The sequence below is a fragment of the Notechis scutatus genome, chromosome 1 (assembly GCF_049901735.1).
Source record: "Notechis scutatus isolate UNSWTSFEM ecotype Mainland chromosome 1, rNotScu1.2, whole genome shotgun sequence".
Classification (NCBI taxonomy): Eukaryota; Metazoa; Chordata; class Lepidosauria; order Squamata; family Elapidae; genus Notechis; species Notechis scutatus.
This window is the reverse complement of record NC_142009.1, coordinates 8780835-8800330: the sequence shown is the minus strand read 5'-3', so window position 1 is coordinate 8800330 and position 19496 is coordinate 8780835. Positions and strand designations below refer to the sequence as shown.

Genomic DNA, 19496 nt, shown 5'->3' with positions numbered 1-19496 from the left:
CTGGACGCCATCGCAGTCAACCTTGCGCTGGTCACAATCGAACTCCTGGCAGTGGGCAGAATTAGCCTGCAATACTGCATTCCAACTACTGTGCCACCATGGTTCCTATGTGGATCATACCCACAGATATGCTCTCTATGGTCTTTATTATCTCTATATGACCTCTGTGGTCTCTTCCTAGTCATCCATTATAAAATCCACACCCTTTTATATATGATTATGGGAAGTATCATAGCTCTAAATATATTGACGCCACGTCCAGGGCAATTTGCAACCTGGGTGAACACCAATAGTAAACTGCAAAAAATAAAAAAAAATAAAAAAATCCCCGATTCCAACATCTTTCGGCCTCTCCCACTCACTCTCTACAATTGCCGTTGGCCGCTGTGAGAGTTCCTAGCTCTCTGAGATTAACCGGATTACAGCAACCACATTGCGATGTGATGAATCAGCAGTGACAGCTGAAGGAAAACACAATTAGATTGCAGGTCTTGAAGGAGAGCAGTTGGATCCCTGATCTAGATCATTCCCTTTTTAGATGAGAACGTCATCTAAGGATTATTCCTCCCCCCAATATTGGTGGTTTTATTGTCTATTCTTTTCCGGAAGGTAGTAGAGTCAGTCCTCAACGTACGATCCCAATTAAGTCCAAAATTTCTGTTGCTAAGCGACACAGTTCTTCAGTGATTGTCGCCCCGTTTTGCGACCTTTCTTGACACAGTTGTTAACTGAATCACTACAGCTGCTAAGTGAATAACAGAAATACGTCATATGAATCTGGTTTCTCCATTGATTTTGAAGGTTGTAAAAAGGGGATCATGTGATCCCAGGACATTGTGACCGCCATAAATAGAAGTCAGCTGCCAAGCGGCTGAATTTTGATCACGTGATCATGAGGATGCTGCAATGGTCGTAAGTGCAAAAAATGGTCAAAAGTCACTTTTTTCAGTGCCGTTAACTTTGAAAGATCACTAAACGAACTGTTGTAAGTCAAGGACTGCCTATAAGTTTAGCAGAGTTCCATTTTGCCTGCAAGCAGCCACTGATTGTCCAGCATGCTGGCCATTAATTTCAGATGAACGTCTCTCTTCTGTTGCTCACCCATGGAGAGAAGCAAAGACCTTCTTAGATTGTCCAAGGAGAATGCCTAGAGGAAATTGAACAAGGCTTTCCACAAATCTGGGCCTTGTAACTCAAGGTTGCCTTATGCAGGGTTCTATGGTATATACAGTATTCTATGCTCTTTTGTTCGAAATAGTTTCCTGTTTCCTGTTACAGTTAAACAGTTGAGCAGTAAAGCACATGGTGACTGTTTGCTCTGTGCTCAAAACAGAATTTCTAACACAAAGTCAACGAGGAAGCCAGATTCGCTTAACAACCATGTTGCTAGACTTAAACTTAGAATAAATTGTCACTTTAAACGTACGCTAATCGGCATACGTTAAAATGAAATTTTATTGCATATAGCTCTCAAAGGGTCACCGCCTCCAGTATACACTACATGAACATGACAAATACAAAATTATATATATATACCCATATATACTGTATATGACACAGAGAAACAACAGAGTCTAGGTAAGTAAGATTAGCACGAAAGCTTGAAGATATTTTTTTCTTAATTTTGGCCCATCCTGAAGCTTTCTTCATATTACAGATAGTCCTCAACTTATAACAGTTCATTTAGTGATCATTTGAAATGACAATGGCACTGAAAAAAGTGACTTACGACCGTTTTTCACAATTATGACTATTGCATGGTCCCGTGATCCAAATTCGGATGCTTGGCAAGAGGCATGTGTATTTATGACGGTTGCAGTGTGTCGGGGGTGTGTGTGTCACATGATCCTCTTTTGTGTCTTTCTGACCAGCAAAGTCAATGGGGAAGCCAGATTCACTTAACAACCATGTTATCTAATGTAACACCAACAGTGATTCACTTCAACAACGGTGGCAAGGAAGGTCTAAAATGGAGCAAAATTCACACAACAACTGTCACACTTAGCAACATAAATTTTGAGCTCAATTGCGACCATAAGCAGAGGATTACCTGTACAGTACAACCAAACAAATTAGTAGGAAATAGAAGGGTAACCTTTAGAAATGTGATGGCTGTGAGGCTATACAGGCTTTGGCAGCTAATGGAACAGCCCAAGTTATTAATATTTGAACAAGTATGACATTTCTGGAAGGAAAGAAGCTTAGCTGGCTCAGTCAATTACAGAACCCAGTGTCTGCTCTCCTGCAAGATGAAAAAGAACATAGAAGCCACAAAAGCCACCTTGCTCTTTCGATGTTTGCACTACGGCTTATTTCGTCTTCAACAGATCTGAGGAAGAACCTGTTGAAGGCCCAGCCTTCTAATAGCAGAAATAATGATAAACCACTGACGAAACTGTCATGCCTGGGTTGCAAGTGATTCAAAAGTGCAGGGTTAGGAGAGAATATGAAATCAAATGCAATTATTTCTTTTCACTTACGTACGGTTCAGCAACTCGGCCTAATCAAGGAACCACCAAGACCACTGCCACGAACACTGACAGAGCAAGACACTTGTAATATATACAGAGAGAAAACCTCACTCCCTTCTAGGGCTGATAACATTCCCTAGTTGGGTCATGAAATATCTACAAGAAAAACAGCCGAGCTCAGAGATCACCCTTGACCCAATTCAGCAATTCTTTCCAACCATCAGAGCAACTCATATTCTTTCTCGACAGTATTTCTTTATTAGATTTATATACAGGTAGTCCTCGACTTACAACAGTTTATTTAGTGATCATTCAAAGTTACAACGGCACTGAAAAAAGCGAACTTATGACCATTTCCCACACTTAAGAACTTTGTAGGATCATCGTGATCATGTGGTCAAAATTCAGATGCTTGGCTCATACTTCTGACTGTTTATGTGTCCCAAGGTCACATGATCACTTTTTGTGATGTTCCGACAAGCAAAATCAATGGTGAAGCCAGATTCACTTAACAACCGAGTTCCTAACTTATCGCCTGCATTGATTCACTTAACAACTGTGGCAAGGGAGGTCGTAAAATGGGGCAAAACTCACAACAAATGTCTCACTTTAACAACAGAACTTTTGGGTTCAACTGTGGTCATAAATCAAGGACTAGCTTACAAGTCCTGTGTAAGCATAACACAGAGTATAAGGGGATTATCCTTCCTTTTACCCCCATAATAATCTTGTGGGTGAAAGACTTGCTCAAAGCAAGAGGGTTTCATGGTTTAAGGTTAAACACAAACCTGGCTTTCCCCAATCCTAATTTAACATTTCCATAATAACATGGCCCGGCTGCAAAATAGTGATGCTATTAGTCCTATTGATCCCATCAGCTAACTCAAGTCTCCAACCTTGGCAACTTTACAGCTTGTGGAATTTAATTCCCATAATTCTGGGAGTTGAAGTCCACAAGTCATAAAGTTGCCAAGGTTGGAGACCCCTGAGCTAGAGGATTTCATCTGAGATTTCTAGAAGGAGAGCAGAGGTGGGACTCAGCAGGTTCTGACCAGTTCTGGAGAACCGGTAGCGGACATTTTGAGTAGTTTGGAGAACCGGCAAAGACCACCTCTGACTGGCCCCGCCCACATCTCTTCTCTGCCTCCCATTGAGTCCCAGATGATCGGCTGGGTCTTCTTTGGTTGCCCTGCACAGGAGAAGGGAGCTGGAAAGCAGGTTAGTGGGGTGGGAAGGGAATGGGGATTTTGCAGTAACCTTCCCCTGCCACGCCCACCAAGCCACGCCCACAGAACCGGTAGTAAAAAAAATTGAATCCCACCACTGAAGGAGAACCTTTTCTATTATAGCCCTTGCCCTATATGAGCTGTTCTTACCTTACAACACTCCGTTTAATGACCGTTTGAAGCTGCAACAGCACTGAAAAAAGCGACCAATGACCGTTTTTTCACACTTATGACCACTGCAGCATCCCGAGGGACACATGATAAAAATTCGGCCACTTGGCGTCGTTAATATTTATCACAGTTGCATTGTCCTGGGGTCCTGTGATCCCCTTTTGTGACCTTCTGACAAAGTCTATGGGGAAGCCAGTTTCGTTGAACAACAGTGTTACTAAACTGCAGTGATTCACTTAACAACCCTGGCGAGAAAGGCCGTGAACCGGGCAAAATTCACTTAACTGTCCTACTTAGCAATGGAAATTCTGAGCTCAGTTGTGATCATAAGTTGAGGACCATCTGTGAAATGCAGAGGTTCACTCCTCAAAACACCCCAACCAGCTCCATCCACATGTACATGAGACTGCTTCTTTCCTAAAAGTTTCTGGTTTTGTGTACCGAAATACCTCTGGGAACGTGCACCGAAAGGCACGGCGAAGGATCTAAAGGTATATTTCGGCAATGCCTGTTGGCTGGCATGTTTCCACGACCAATTTATTACACTCGGTAGAAATGGAACCCTCCTCCCTTGTAACTGGGTACAGAAGTCAGATGCTGCTTGTTATGTTCATGTCTCCTGATTATGAGCTTCCCAGAGGCTTCTGGCTGATTGTTGTGGAACAGAATGCTAAACTAGTTATGCCTTTGGGCTAATCTAAGCATGTCTGTTTTTATTCCCCTGGAGAAGAAATTTTTAAAAAATCATTTTAAATATGCCTATTTATTCAGGCTGCAGCTTGCCTTCGGTAGTTGTGGGAGCGCCATCAGTTGAGACCCTCAAGAAGAGATTGGACTGCCATTTGTCAGAAATGGTGTAGGGTCTCCCGCTTGGGCGGGGGGTTGGACTAGATGACCTACAAGGTCCCTTCCAACTCTGATTATCTGTATCAGAACAAAGTTAAGAGCCCTAGAATCATACAGTTGGAAGGGAGCACAGACATCACTGAATCTAACCATCCACTAAAACATTTCTGACTGATGCCTGTTGCACTGTCCACTTCTAAGCACTTCTAAAGAACTTATCGCTTCATAGGGAAGTCTATTGTACCACCTGATGCCTAGTCTGAACCTTCCTCTTGTTTTCAACCCATTAGTTCTGGTCCCACCCTCTGGGAAAATAAAGGAGAAGTCCACCTCTATGTCAGTCACACCTGACCGGATCACAAACTCTACTCCACAGGAAGGCTAGAATTATTTCTACCATGATGGGCTATAACAGTGATGGCTAACCTTTTCGACATCGTATGCTGAAAGTGCGCGCGTGTGCCTGCACCCATAATGCAGTGCACATGCGTGCTCCCCCACTCCCCCTGCGCATGCACACACATCTCCCACATGCATCCCACCCCCCATGCATGCATAGCAGATACCCGACAATCAGCTGGCTGGCGGGAGGTGTGCACGCATGTGCAGTGAAACTACGCTGAGGCGACAGCTCGTGTGCCAGCAGAGATGGCTCTGCATGCCACTTCCGGCACGCGTGCTGTAGGTTCAACATCACAGGGCTATAATAGCAAACTATCGTGTTTCCCCCAAAATAAGACCCTGTCTTATATTTTTTTTGCCACCAAAAAAGGCACCAGGTCTTATTTTTTTGGGGGGGGGATGTCATCCACTGACTCACCTCACTTGCGTGCATTGCCCCCGGCCTGCTTTTCGCTGTCAGAGGCCTTCAGGAACTTATTCGGTTTCAGATCGTTGCAGCCACATTTTGCACACCTCAGCCCCTTTCTTCTGCAGCCAGCAAGGTTTTCCTGAAGGCCTCTATAGCCGATAACAGAGCTCCGGATCGATCCAAAGCTCTGTTATCGGCTACAGAGGCCTTCAGGAAAGCCCTGCTGACTGCAGAAGAAAGGGGCCAAGGTGTGTGAGGCTGGCTGCAACTATCCAAAGTTAAGTAGTAGGGCAGCTCCACCTCCCCATCCCCATCCCATCCGTGCACCTTGGAGTGGGCGGGGTCTCAATTAGGGCTTATTTTGGGGGGGGGTAGGGCTTATATTGGGCACAGATGTAAAAAATCAAACTAGGACTTACTTTCTGAGTAGGTTGCATTTACGGGGAAACACGTTATTCCAAGTTTGTTTATGCTGGCCCTCCTCTTCCTTCTTAGGGCTCGGTGGATTAGGAAAGTGTCTCTCTGATCCACTTCCAAATGTTACCTGGCCATTATGAATTTAAAAAGTGTTCCTGCCCCTTAACACCTAGACATCGGCTTCTATATTAACTCCATCAAGATTGCTTTCTTGTTCTCTACACCATATCACACTCCTTTAGATATTTAAAACACTGCTAAGACGTTTCTTCTCTGTGATCTCTTCTGTAAGCTAAACTTATTTAGATCCTTTGACTTTTCCTCATAGGCTTAGCTTGCAGGCCATCTTGGTAGCCTTCGTTTGAATTTGCAGCAATTTACCACTGTTCTTGTAGAGCTGGGGTGCCCAAAACTGGTCACAGAACTCCAAATGGGGTCTGACCAGGGCAGAGTAGAGCAGGAAACAATTGAGGGTTTCTTGGTGCTAAGCTTGGATGCTTCCTTGCAGTCGTTTCATCACCCAACTCAAACAATCAATCAATAACCTAATCAAGGAACCACCAAGAACACTCCTGCCAACACTAATGGTGCAAACCACTTGTATATAAATTTGGGGCAAACCTCATTCTCTTCTAGCACTGATGATGTTACCTAACTGGGTCATGAAACATCTGCAAACAAACAAAACAAAAAAACCCACAAGCTCAGAGAACACCAAGGACCCCTCATGTTAACCCTGAAGCTACAAATATTCTCTCTTTTATTGGGGAACAATGGCCTGGATTGTGTGTTCCTGTTAATGCACCCAAAAATGGCAATGGCCTTTTTAGCAGCTGCATGCTACTTCTGGCTCATGTTTCCCTTGCGATTGCCAAGGACACCAGATCCCTATCAAGCCAGGTCCTCGCTCCATCTTATATTCATGCCTTTTCTACCCCGATTCAGAAATTTACAGCGTTTCTCAAATTCCACCATATACTTTTCAATCCATGCTTAAGATTGCCCTAGATTTTTTTGAATCACTTTCATGTAACGGATTAGTTGTCCCTCCTAGTTATGCATCATCTGCAGGCTCACGTCATCCAAATCGTTGTGTCATCTCCATAACCACGTCATCCAAATCATTTATACAAACGAGAGACTAGGATAGAGAGCCTGTGGAATACTCCCATTAAAAAAAAAAACAACCCAATAAAGATAACTCTTTTGTTGGTGGTCCATCTAACTGTTCTTATCATCTAGCCAACAATTAAGTCTCAATTCAATGGGGTTTTGTTCCTGGTAGCCTACGGTGTGGCAGCATCTCACCAACTTTGACAGATCTTAAATCACTACACAGGCTCAGACCTGATAAGTACTTTAATGGAAGGCTGCCAGAAAATCCAGGGCTGTAAGATAAATTGCAAAGTCAAATAAACAAAGGAATTTTGTGCCAGGAAAACAAGCTGAAATTTTTCATGAAATCTCAAGCTTGACTCAAAGGTGACAGTATCTTTATAGAGCCAAATGAATTTTGTTATTGTTGCGTCTTACCAGTCAGTTTTCCAAGGTGATCATAAGTTCAAACCAATAAATGGCCATAAGAGAAGGCCTACCAGTATAAGAATCCTTTTCATGAGAAAATGCCTTTTGTTTTCAATTCTTAAAAAAATGATAGGATGGGAATTTGAAGGTTGCACACTAAAGGGAACCAAAAGGAACAGAAACTTACAATTAAAGGAGAAGAATACTTAAATTTATTAATAGCCATTGGAGCAAAATATCTTAACATTGGATGTAGGAAAGGATATTTTTGAACAATGGATCAAGAAGTTAATTTTAAGAGTGCCTGCCTATATATACAAAGATGTTATATAAGAGGAACAAGTTTCACCAGGCAAAACTGAAACTGGATTTATAAATGATAAATTACAAGAATGATATGGAATAAGGTGCTACACAGGATCCTCAAATAAAACTGGCCAATGCCTTAATAATTAAATTATTAAATGTGACATACAATAATTAAATAATTAAGTGTGACATACCAAAAAAAAAAAATCTAAAGACTGACCTGGATAACTTTCCTATATTGGATTTATAAAAGACACTTTTGTAAGCTTTGAAGAATTTTGAGAGATGCGACAAAGGGGGGGGGGGAAATGAAAAGAAATCAACATCTTTGGATGTTAACATCATCTTAAAGGAAGGAATATAAAGTTGCTGTGTTTAACCAAGATTAAAATAACACATGTTGTTATCTTAAGAAATTCTTAATGGACTTTGCCAATCAGGACTAAACAAGGCTTTAAGGAAACCTTTTACCTTTACCTTTTATAGATAAGAGGTGAGTTATGGGAAAATGCGATCATTTCTTATATTAAAGAGAAAGTGATAAGTGGCTAAAATTGTTTATACTTGTTGTGATGAAGGGGAAAGCAAAGAACACGCTGGCTTGATAACGTCAAAGTTGAACATCCAACAATTGAAAGAAACTATGCTCTATGGGACAGCATGGAGAGGACTTGCCTATAAATTCACCAAGAGTCAGATACGAGTTTAAGGGTTAAAAACAGACAAAACTTTGTTGAATAATCAGGCAGGATCATCGTAAAATGAATAAGGACCTAAAAGGAAAGACTGTTTATTTTTCACAAGCTGACATTTTCCCTTATGACACACTCATCCCGGAAGTCTCTTCCAAGAGCCACTGCAATTTGATTTTTTTGGTAAGAGGGTTGTTCTAAAAAGAGAAAGCTCCCCCAAAAATAGCCTTTAGAAGTAGATTGCCACTAGTGTACACTACGCGTAAAAGGTTTTATTTTGGTGCAATATGTAGACCTGCCACCACCTGCTCCTTACCTACAGAGCACAAGGCAACACAGGCAGAAGTGAATGTTTTGATCACTGCACCGGTGCCCGTTTTTTTGTACTCCCAAGAATGATTTACCGGCTAAGCAAGCACGTCTCGGCCAGCCTCCCATCTGAGCAACTTACTGCTCTTTTCTGAGAACAATAATTCAGAAGGGGGAGGAGAAAAAGCCTCTTTGAAAAGGATGATTAAAGCCATTGGGTTAGGCTGCAGACACAGCCCACATAACTGAGGAATGAATGTGGACAGAAATACTTATAATAGCTAAAACCTGAATGGGTGGACACCATACTTTGAAATCGTTGGCACAAACACACAAAGCCAGACACATACATTTATATCCACCCATAATCCTAATTCATTTATTTTTTATTATTTTTATAAATACTCAAGGCGCCGAACACACATTCTCTATGCCTTCTTCCTCCCTGTTTTCTCCACAACAACCACCTTGTGAGGTGGTTTGGGCAGAGAGAGAGGGACTGGCCCAAAATCACCCAGCCGCCTTTCATGGCTAAGGTGGAACTAGAACTCTTTATCTCCTGGTGATTGGCCCAAAGTCACCCAAGTGGCTTTCATGCCTTAAGGTAGGACTAGAACTCACCGTCTCTTGGTGATTGATCCAAAGTCACCCAGGTGACTTTCATGCCTAAGGTGAGACTAGAATTCACAGTCTCCTGGTGACTCCCCCAAAGTCAGCCAGCTGACTTTCATGCCTAAAGTGGGACTAGAACTCACCATCTCCTGGTGATTGGCCCCAAAGTCATCCACCTGGCTTACATGCCTAAGGCGGGACTAGAGCTCTCCATCTCCTGGCGATTGGGCCAGAGTCACCCAGCTGACTTTCATGCCTACAGCAGGACTAGAAGTTACAGTCTGCTGGTTTTTAGACTTAAACCACTTCCAAACTTTAATTCCCAGTTTCAAACATCCAAGTCTGGTTTGTAAATAAAATGACAAAAGTGACTAATCTATCCAAAGAGTAAGTTAATCTCAAACACACTGGAGGGACATGTGTGATGCACACACACACACACACAAAAAGCACAACATCCACATCTGAAAAGCTTCGCTGTTTGGTTGCCTAGAAATTGGTCTCCCTTTCCCCAGGAGACCAGCTATTTACAAGTCTGAGAAAATTAGCATTGTGGTTTTTTTCTTCTTCTTCCTGTTCCTTCTCCTCATGTAGTCTTGCCTGTAAACCTTCTGCCAATAAACATTATGACATCCTGGTTCCTCTTAAAGAAACAAGATATATACATTTCATAATGGAAATGAACTGGATTTCAACATAGGGAAGTCTACACTGAAGTTCAGCTCCAAACTTTTAATTGCAACTATTCATTCAGGAATGTTGCTCAAATTTGGCACAGCTGTGTATTTATACTTGGGAAGAAAAACTTGGAAGCAATTAGCAACCACAAAAATGATTCAAACCATTGCAAACTATATTTCAATGAACTATCACGCTTCCCTGCTTAGCCTAGCATTTTCAAACCTGGCATCTTCCAGAATCCAGATGTACTGAGATTACAATTCCCAGAATCAATCCTGATTTTGAAAAGGGCCAGAACAGATGCAAATATAAGCTGAAATTATGAACACGGTGGTTGCTTTTTGTCATCTCATCCCAAGGTCCTAGGCAGACAGCTTCAGCTCAGATACAGAAGCAAGCAGCTTATGATATGCCTGAGAAAGCAACAGGCAAAAGAAAGCAGCTTATATCATACAATTATATCTTATAGCTTATATCGATTTCAATTACTTTGTAAAAATGAAAGACGGCGGAAAAAGCCAGTATGGCTGCATATAAATTAGAAAATCTGGGTGAAGGACATACATACACACACACACACACACACACACACACATAAAAATATCAAAGCTAAAAAAAACAGAGGATAGTTACTTCACAATAATACTTGTGAAATGATCTTGGAATATTAGTTGACTACAAATGGAGTATGAGTCAGCAACATGGCTGCAAAAAGATATGCAGACACCACAGAAATATAGGGTCTCAAATTATTGAAAGCAATGGTTCCAATTTGTGTTAAAAATCATTTTAAATATTGTGTCCAGTTCTTGGCACTAAACTGTAAGAAAGGTTTGGACAAACTGGAGTAGGTTCGACAAAGGCCAACAAGAATAAACAAGACTAGTTCAACAACAACAACAACAAAAAACCCAGTCAATTTTAAATCATCTTTTAGTGCTACCGGTAATACCCATCATTTATTTTGCTTTTATTGACTGTAAGCCACCTAGAGTTGCTTCTTGGCAAGATGGTTGGCATATTACTTATTAGCCAGTCAGTCAGTCAGTCAGTGAGAGAGAGGGAGGGAGGGAGGCAGACGGATGGACAGATATTGAAGGCCCTGACTATACTTAGCCTTGAGAAAGCTGAGAAGGGATAGGTTAGTTCTCTTCAGATTGCTCCAAGGATATTATTATACAGAAGCAGCCCAGGACTTCCTTAATTTCAGAATGCAGGTTACCAGGTCTGAAATAAGTCGGAGAAAGTCAGATTCCAATTGAATTTTTTATATAGGCAGCCATCCATGGAGGGTGCTTTAACTGGAAGACCTGCACCATCAAGAGATTGGACCCAGTGGCCTAGAATGTTTCATGAGGAAGGAAAAGCTTTGCTGAGGCCTGTGATGCGTACTCCACCCAGGTCACATTCTGGCAGCATAAATCACTGGATTGCAGCAAAATGCAGCTGAGTTCACTGCCAAGCCTCTAACATCACAGCTCATCTGATACCCATAAGCCCACCATCAGAATCACAAGAGGCTTAATCGAAAAAAAGGAGGTAAGGATATAAAAGAGAAAAGTGTGTCCTAACCAAGATGGATGATGAACGGACCGATACCAAAGAATGTTTCAATCCAGAAGTCTGAAGCTGGTTGCTCTTTAATGCCCACGTACCAGGGTCTTCCAGAAAAGATCAAGGTGCCATCTTAAGGCACAAAGTCCCTCTTCCAGATCCATGACAGTGGTGTTAAAAACAGAAAGACACTTCATGCTTCGTTGCTCCATGGCAGGGCTTTAAGGGGGATCACCAGCACCATGAGCTGTACCGGCAAGCAGACTGGCAATCAGTGCACGGAAGAAGTGACACATGGGCTACTCAGGTGGGAAGCCGGGGTCCCATCAATTAGCGATGGCCATCTGGTAGGACCACAAAAAAGGGCCTTCTCGGTGGTATGGAACGGCATTCCCCACGGGATTCGGTTGCTCTCCACCCTGTTGCTTTTCCAGAAGTTCCTAAAAATGTGAGTGGGTCAGGGGGACTTCCAAATGGACACAGAGCCCATCAAATGATTTCATTGTTGTTGTTGCTGTCGTTTTGGGGCAGGGGGGCAGTACTTGCATGCATCTATGGGCTTTTATTCTATGGTGGATTTTTAAAAATGTCATTCGGAGTCATCTATGTGTGAGTTGGGCGGCTATAGAAGTTTGTTTGATAAATAAAAATAAACCCAAGGCTGAACCTCTCCAGACTCTGGTGCCTGCAATGGGGCAGCCCAATGGCAATTTGCAGAGGGGCTTTGTCACTCTCTCTCCAATGAGCCAAGGCTCCAGAATTCAATTACAGGGACATCCTCGTAGGGTGATAAACTCTGTGTCCAGTCATGTTCCTCCACTCCATATCTCCTTCTCTCTCCCTCTCGCTCTCCCCCTCCCTCCCTCCCTCAACACACATTTATCTCCATCTCCATTCAGCAACATCCGCTTCACCCCACCTTCCTGCCAGTGCCCTTGCTTCCAGTAACTTCATCTCCATCGGGGAGGTCCAAAGCTGTGCTTCTGCTTTTGATACAATGCCCACCGGAGCTTCCAACTTCCCCCAAAGCAGAATTAGCCCGTTCCCTCCAGCCGCTTAATAACTGCTATGGCTGTCAAGCTGGAACACGCCACCCTGGAGTGACACAACAGCCAGCCAGCCACACACCTGGGCCAAGAGGGAGCTGGCGTGCTTCCTCTCAGTGGCAGCCATGATGTCGGCTGAGAGTCGATCCACTCAGCCTGCGGGCCTCATCGTGTCTCCCCTGACTGGAATGATTTGGCACGGGGGGGCCCTGAATGAAATCCACCATTCTGCCTCTTCTAACCTCAACTGACCGCTTGCACATTTTTTTGAAAGCACCCGCTGGAGGAAAAGCCATTTCTCTCCCTTTCAGCCAGGCCCTGAATGAATTGCATTGGACCAGAAGGCCTCCGAGATCCCTTCCAACTCTGTGAATGCAATGTAATGGCTCGCACTCCAGTGCCTCCTCTTCTCCAGGCTCAACTGCCATTTATCACCTCAAGGACCTCCAGACCACTGCCACACTTTGAGCCTTGGGAACCTCCACAGATCATCACAGTTATCGTTTTGATGGGCGTATTGAAAGCACTTCTATCCCCAGGGTTGGAAACCGGCTTCCAGAGGGGCTAAGAGATAAACAAAAGCAGACAGTCTGTGCCCGCAGGCTTTGGCTTGCGGCGTAAAAGGAGATGACACACAAGGAAAACAAGTGGGGAAGAAAAGAGGAAACAAGAACATTGAGCAGCTAGTTCTTAAGGTTATGTCGCTCTTATAATAGCCTGTTATGAGGCACGTAGACTATTTTGTGTGCTTTTAAATACTTTTTATTAGATCTCATTGCTCAATATTCCACTTGACTAGACAGTAGCTAATAACACCGTTAACAAGCAACCGATAATAACCACCAATAAAACAAACCAGCAAATATCAGATTAAAGAGATTTTCTTCCAAGGGACCTTACTATACAGCAATGGCTGTAAGCACAGCAAGACCTGTTCTATATTCTCTAATAATACATGAAGCCTGTAATTCATTCTCTCTCTCTCCCTCTCTCTCTCCCCCTCCCTCTCTCTCTCTCTCTCACACACACATGAATATCTAGTCCTTCCAAGTATATGTACAAGTATTTTATCTCAGTACTCATCTGAGCAATAAACCTTCCATTTCCTAAGATGTCATCAATCATAGTCTCTTCTCGGCCATGCAAGTTCATTCCAAGACCTAATCAACATCTACAGTCACTCCCGCACCCCATAAAAACCTGAAGAGGGGCACGTCCAAGCCCTCAACAGCCATGCCATCTTAGCAACCTTAATCTTGGTCCCTGTATAGCTAGTTTCCAAAGGCAACTTTTGAAGTTACATCCCTAAGATGTGTTAACCATTCTGTAAATAGTCCCAAAGGTACTTTTCCAAAAGGCAACTGGACTTCCCCTCCCTTGAAAACGTTTCGTTTCTCTCCAAGAAGCTTCCGGAGAATGAACCGAAGAAGCTTCTTGGATGAGAAGCGAAACGTCTTCAAGGAAAAGAGCCTCGGTGGTACAGTGGTTAAAGTGCAGTACTGCAGGCCACTTCTGCTGACCATCGGCTGCCTGTAATTTGGCAGTTCAAATCCCACCAGGCTCAAGGTTGACTCAGCCTTCCATCCTTCCAAGGTGGACCAATGAGGACCCAGATTGTTGGGGGGTGATAGGCTGACTCTGTGAACCGCTTAGAGAGGGCTATAAAGCGGTATATAAGTCCAAGTGCTATTGCTATAAAACAAAATCAAACAAGGAAGTCCAGCTGCCTCTGGAACAACCATGATGATTGAGCATGTCCAACCTTTTAACCAGCTCCAACCACAAACAAACTGGAACAACCTGTCTACTACCCCACCATCCAACAAAACCTCCCCTTGCACAGCTGTGATGGTACCCCTGTCTCCCCCCCCAACATCCACCAAGAACCACAGGTTGGTCCACCCCCTCAACCCCCCACTATTCCACATCAGGAGATGCCAAACACTCCAGCCTATCTTCTCCTTCTCCAGCAATGCTGCCTTAGCCCTCCCCGAGTCTTTCCCCACCGCTACCCCAGAGTCATGACCCCCCTCCAGCCACCTATTTCCATTGCTAGCCAGCCCCCGCTTCCCCACCTGATGGACCCCAGAAAGGTTAAATCCCCACCTCCCATCATCTCATCTGCCATGTTAGCACTACCCTTGGAGAGCCCCCAATAAGGCCCCCAGCTAAGTTGGCCATGGATGATGGGATGTGTGCTCCCTCCCCTGAGGGATAGAAGCAGCCCCTCCACCCCCCCAAAGTTCCTCCCCCTTTTTGCATGCCTCCTTAGCTTAGCCCCGCCCACACGGAGGTCGCTGCTCCCTGCCAACCCGGCGCCCCTCCGTCTCTCTCTCTCTCTCATTTACATATTTTATTAGCATGCCCGCCGCCGGAGCCAATCAGGGCGCTCCGAACACTCGTTTGCATACCCGCCTCCTCGGCGGTCCGCCCTCCCCACTCACCCCTCCGCAGGGCCTCGTCGTAGGTGAGGAAGCCGATGCGCGACTCCTTGTTGCCCATCGCGGTCTCCTCAGTCCATGGCGGGCGGCCGCTGCCGCCTCCGCCCGTGCCCCGCAACAGTCGCTCGCCTCAGGCGGCTGCCGTCGTCGCGGCCGCCGGTTCGCCTGGACTAGCAGCAGCCGCGGCCGCCGCAACAGCAGCGCCGCCCCCGCCGACTCCTGTGGAAGATGTTCGCCTCAGCTGCTGCCGCCGCCGCCACTACCTCCATTCCGAATCACGTGACGTCGCCAATTAACTGACCCTCCTCTTCTTTCAAAGCTCGGGCCCGCCCCTTGGCTTGTCACTCGTCTCTCCTCCCCCTCTTCCCCCCTCCCGCCGGAGAACGAGCTGTTCGGCCAGCCCTCACTTCCGGTGCGAGGTCGGCCGCGCGCAGGCAGGCAGGCAGGCAGGCAAGCAATGCGCGTGCGCAGACTCGCACCAAATTCTCTTTTTTTCTGAGTTTTTTAAATCTATAAGAATGTTTTAAAATATATAATGTTTTTATACTTTTTTTAATTGTTTTTTTTTTCACAGAACTATTGGTGGAAATCTTTCCTCCGTTCCTTTTTAAAGTTCTCTCACTTGGCAGTAAATATAGGGGTTGTTAGGTATAACATTGATACCAAATATGGTTTGGGTGAATAAATATATAAAACTTAGATATCATGGTTTAAGTGCTTTATCACTTTAAGCACAATGCAGCAGGCAATTAGCCGATTAAGGGTGCGGTTAGAAGTTACAATATAAGGAAGCATTAGAAGCTGGAAAGCTTACTGTCTGTTACTTAATGCTCTGGCTGGTTGTAACTGTCTGCTGTCTGTTACTGACCGTCTGTCTGTAACTGGCTGTAACTGTTACTGTGTGTTGCTGCGACTAACTGTGATTACTGACTGTGAGTGCCTGTGACTGAACTGTTATTGTTTGCTACTGTCTACTGAATATCCAGCGTTTGTTTCTCTGGAGAATGAAACCGGAGAAGGAGAAGATATCTTTATCGGCTGATAAAGATATTGCAAGGACTCTTAACTTGGACTATACTAGTGAGTCTTACTGGATGGAAATACTGTGAATGACTTAATGGACTGAATGACAATGCTTAAACTCTAACTGGATTAAAAACTATTTAAACTACAAACAGTGTTTGTGTTCAGTGTGTGTATACTCTGGGGCCCTTCCGCTCTCCTTTGGTTGCCTGGATTGACTACTGCTGCAATACTCTGCTAGAGGTTAATTCCACAAACCCTAACATTGGTTATGGGCCCAGCAGCATAGTCTAACTAACCAGGATATAGCAGAGAGAGTTGGTGTGAGTTGCACATTACTGTAAAAACAAACTGTTTTAATTAGTTTAAAATAGTCAAAATATCTGAAGAGCAATGGCACAAGTAAATTTGTCACAAATGTCCATGATATCCAGGCTGGATGGAACAAACTATGTTTCATGGTCAATGAAATGTAGTTTACTTCTACGCAGAGAAGGTTTGTGGGACATTATAGCAAACCCACCAGATGTGAGTAGATGGGATCCTGCTAATGATGATGATAACGAAAAGTTACAAGACTTTAAACTGAAAAATGAGCAGGCTTTATGCATCATAGGACTGACTCTCTGTGATCAGCAGCTTGTCCATATTCGTGGAGAAGAAAATGCTGCAAACTGCTGGGAGAACCTCAGGAAGATTTATGTTCGGGACAGTGTAGGAGCACATATAAATCTTACACGGAAGCTTTTTCAACGCATCTTCAGAGGAATGGAGATATGTTAGTTCATTTAAACTGTATGAAGAGCATTTTTCAAGATTTGCAAGAAAAAGAGCTTATATTTAATGAACTGCAACAAGTCTACATAATATTATCTTCATTAGATCAAAGCTATGATGACTATGTGACTTCGTTAGAGGTATTGCCAAAAGAAAGCCTCTCATTAACCGAGATTACAGGCAGGCTACTAGAAGAAGCCAGAAGAAGGCGTGAGCGTGACGAGCTGAGAGAAGATAAGAAAAAGAGAAATTATCTTCAAAGTTTGAAAGAAACCAGCAAAGCAAAGTAAAGCACCTGGAAGAAGAGAATTTATCTTCAACAGCATACACAATTAAAAAGTGTTTTAATTGTGGAGGCAGAGGACATTTGGCAAAGTTCTGCAAAAAGAGAAAAAGCCAGAATGTAATAAAGCCAAAGAAAGCATTTGAACTAGCCATGTTTAGCAACTCTGATGTGAAGAATAATTTATGGGTGGTTGACAGTGGCGCATCCCACTGCATCACAAGAGATAAGACAAAATTTATAAAAATGTCTACAAGTTCTCAACATATATCTCTTGCTAACGGCTGGAAACTGAAAGCTAAAGGTCAAGGTTTTGCGTTGTCCGTACATAAACCAGGATATAAAATGTTGTATGTACACCGCAACTAAAGTTTAATTTGCTTTCAGTAAGGGTATTAGATAAATTAGGTTATGTAATTACTTTTAAAGATAATAATTGCATAATTGAAAAAGATAACAAAAGGGTAACTGCAGCTTTAAATGGAACATTATATGTCTTAGATAATAGTAAGAAAGGGGAGGCTCAAACTGTATTTAATAATATAAAGCCTCATGAAGAATGTATCCATTTATTGCATAGGCGTTTGGGGCATGTAAATTTTAAAATGCTAAAACGTACAGTTGAGTTATCTAAAGGAATAAGGTTAAAACCTTGTGATAAATATTTGCGTTGTAATGTTTGCTGTGAAGATAAGAGCAAAGTATTGCCTGCAAATAGGCTAAATGGTTTCAAAACAAAAGAACCTTTAGAAGTAGTATTTGCAGACATAATAGGTCCAAAGAAACCCAGTATGGGGGTGCTAGATATATACTGAGCATTATGGACCATTATTCTAGATATGGGTTTTGCTATTTAATGAAAAGCAAAACTGAAACATATCAACATTTTTTCAATTGGCTTAGGTTTGCTGAAAGAAAGTCTAAACGTCAACTGATAACCCTGGTGACAGATAATGGTACGGAATTTATTAATAACAAATTCCAGAACAGACTTAAGGTAGCTGGAATAGAGCATAAGAAGTCTGCTCCATACAGGCCAGAACATAATGCTTTTATTGAAAGAAGAGGCCAAACACTACAGGCAATGGTTAGAACAATGTTAAATGATTCTGGGTTACCTGATTCTTTGTGGGGAGGCTACAATGTGTGCTAATAACATATTGAACAACGTTGTTAATACAACAACAGGTGAAATACCATTTACCAGATGGCATGGCAGGAAACCTGATCTAAGTTACCTGCACACATTTGGTGCACCAGCATGGGTGCATATTCCTGCACAACTCAGAAAAAAAGGGCAACATAGAGCTAAAAGATTTTTCTTCGTGGTTATCAGGCAAACCATAGGGCATATAGATTTTGGGAGAAAGGCACATCTAAAGTGTTATGTAGTGCTAGTGCCCAATTTCTAGAACATGAAGGATGGGAGAAATTAGAACAGGATGCCAATAAAGATGTAATTATTGAATCCTATAGAAATCCCATTAGTTATCCCTGTAACTTTAAAAATAAAGTAAAGAGACAAATACAGGATGAGATAGTGCCCATAAAGGAAGAAACAGATTCAATAGCTGAACAGGATGAGGAAGATGAACAGGTAGTAGTTCAAGAAAGTCCTCCTGTAAGCCCTGTAATTCCCAGAAGAACTACACGTATATCTAGACCGCCTGATAGGTACCAGGCTAATACAGTGTGCCAGATTAATCAAGTTCCTAATTCTGTAGAAGAAATTAAAAAGTATCCTAATAAGGAAAAAGAAAAATGGTATGCAGCAATGAATAAGGAACTGAATTCATTAAGTGATATGAAGGTGTATGAAAATGCCAAATTACCTGTAGGAAAGAAATCCATTGGCTGCAAATGGATATTTAAGGTAAAAATAGATAAGGATGGTAATTTAATCCATAAGGCAAGGTTAGTAGCCCAAGGTTTTAGACAGAATGCTAATGACTATGATGAGGTGTTTGCACCTAGTCTTAAGGCAACAACCTTGAGGGCAGCTTTAGTGTGGGCAGCTAGTAAAAACTATATAGTTAACCATTTAGATGTGGAAACTGCTTACTTGCACGCCCCATTAAAACATATTATTTATATGAAAAAACCTGTTGGTATTAAAAGTGAAAATAAGGATAATAATGATTGTTGGTTGTTAAAGAAAAGCCTCTATGGTCTTAAACAATCAGGCTATGAATGGAACCAGTATATTGTAAAGGAACTAGATAATATAGGATTTAAAGCTGGTTTAGCCGATCCATGTCTGTTTAAAAGGGAGACAAATGGGAAAGTATCATTATTATTACTAT

At 42.9% G+C, this 19496-nt stretch overlaps 1 protein-coding gene across 6 annotated transcripts in view; it reads right to left on the bottom strand.

Annotated features, from left to right (window-relative positions):
* The window catches only part of USP32 (ubiquitin specific peptidase 32), a 209095-nt gene extending 193687 nt beyond the window's left edge, over positions 1–15408 (bottom strand). For 3 of the 6 annotated variants that reach the window (XM_026682755.2, XM_026682759.2, XM_026682760.2), the window contains exon 1: positions 15114–15397. In XM_026682755.2, coding sequence (XP_026538540.2) covers positions 15114–15171 — 58 coding nt within the window. In that variant the 5' untranslated portion in view covers positions 15172–15397. Of the gene's footprint in view, positions 1–15113 lie in introns of all 6 variants that reach the window. The other 3 variants (XM_026682757.2, XM_026682758.2, XM_026682756.2) reach the window with 2 other exon arrangements.
* Positions 15409–19496: the final 4088 nt, after the last annotated feature.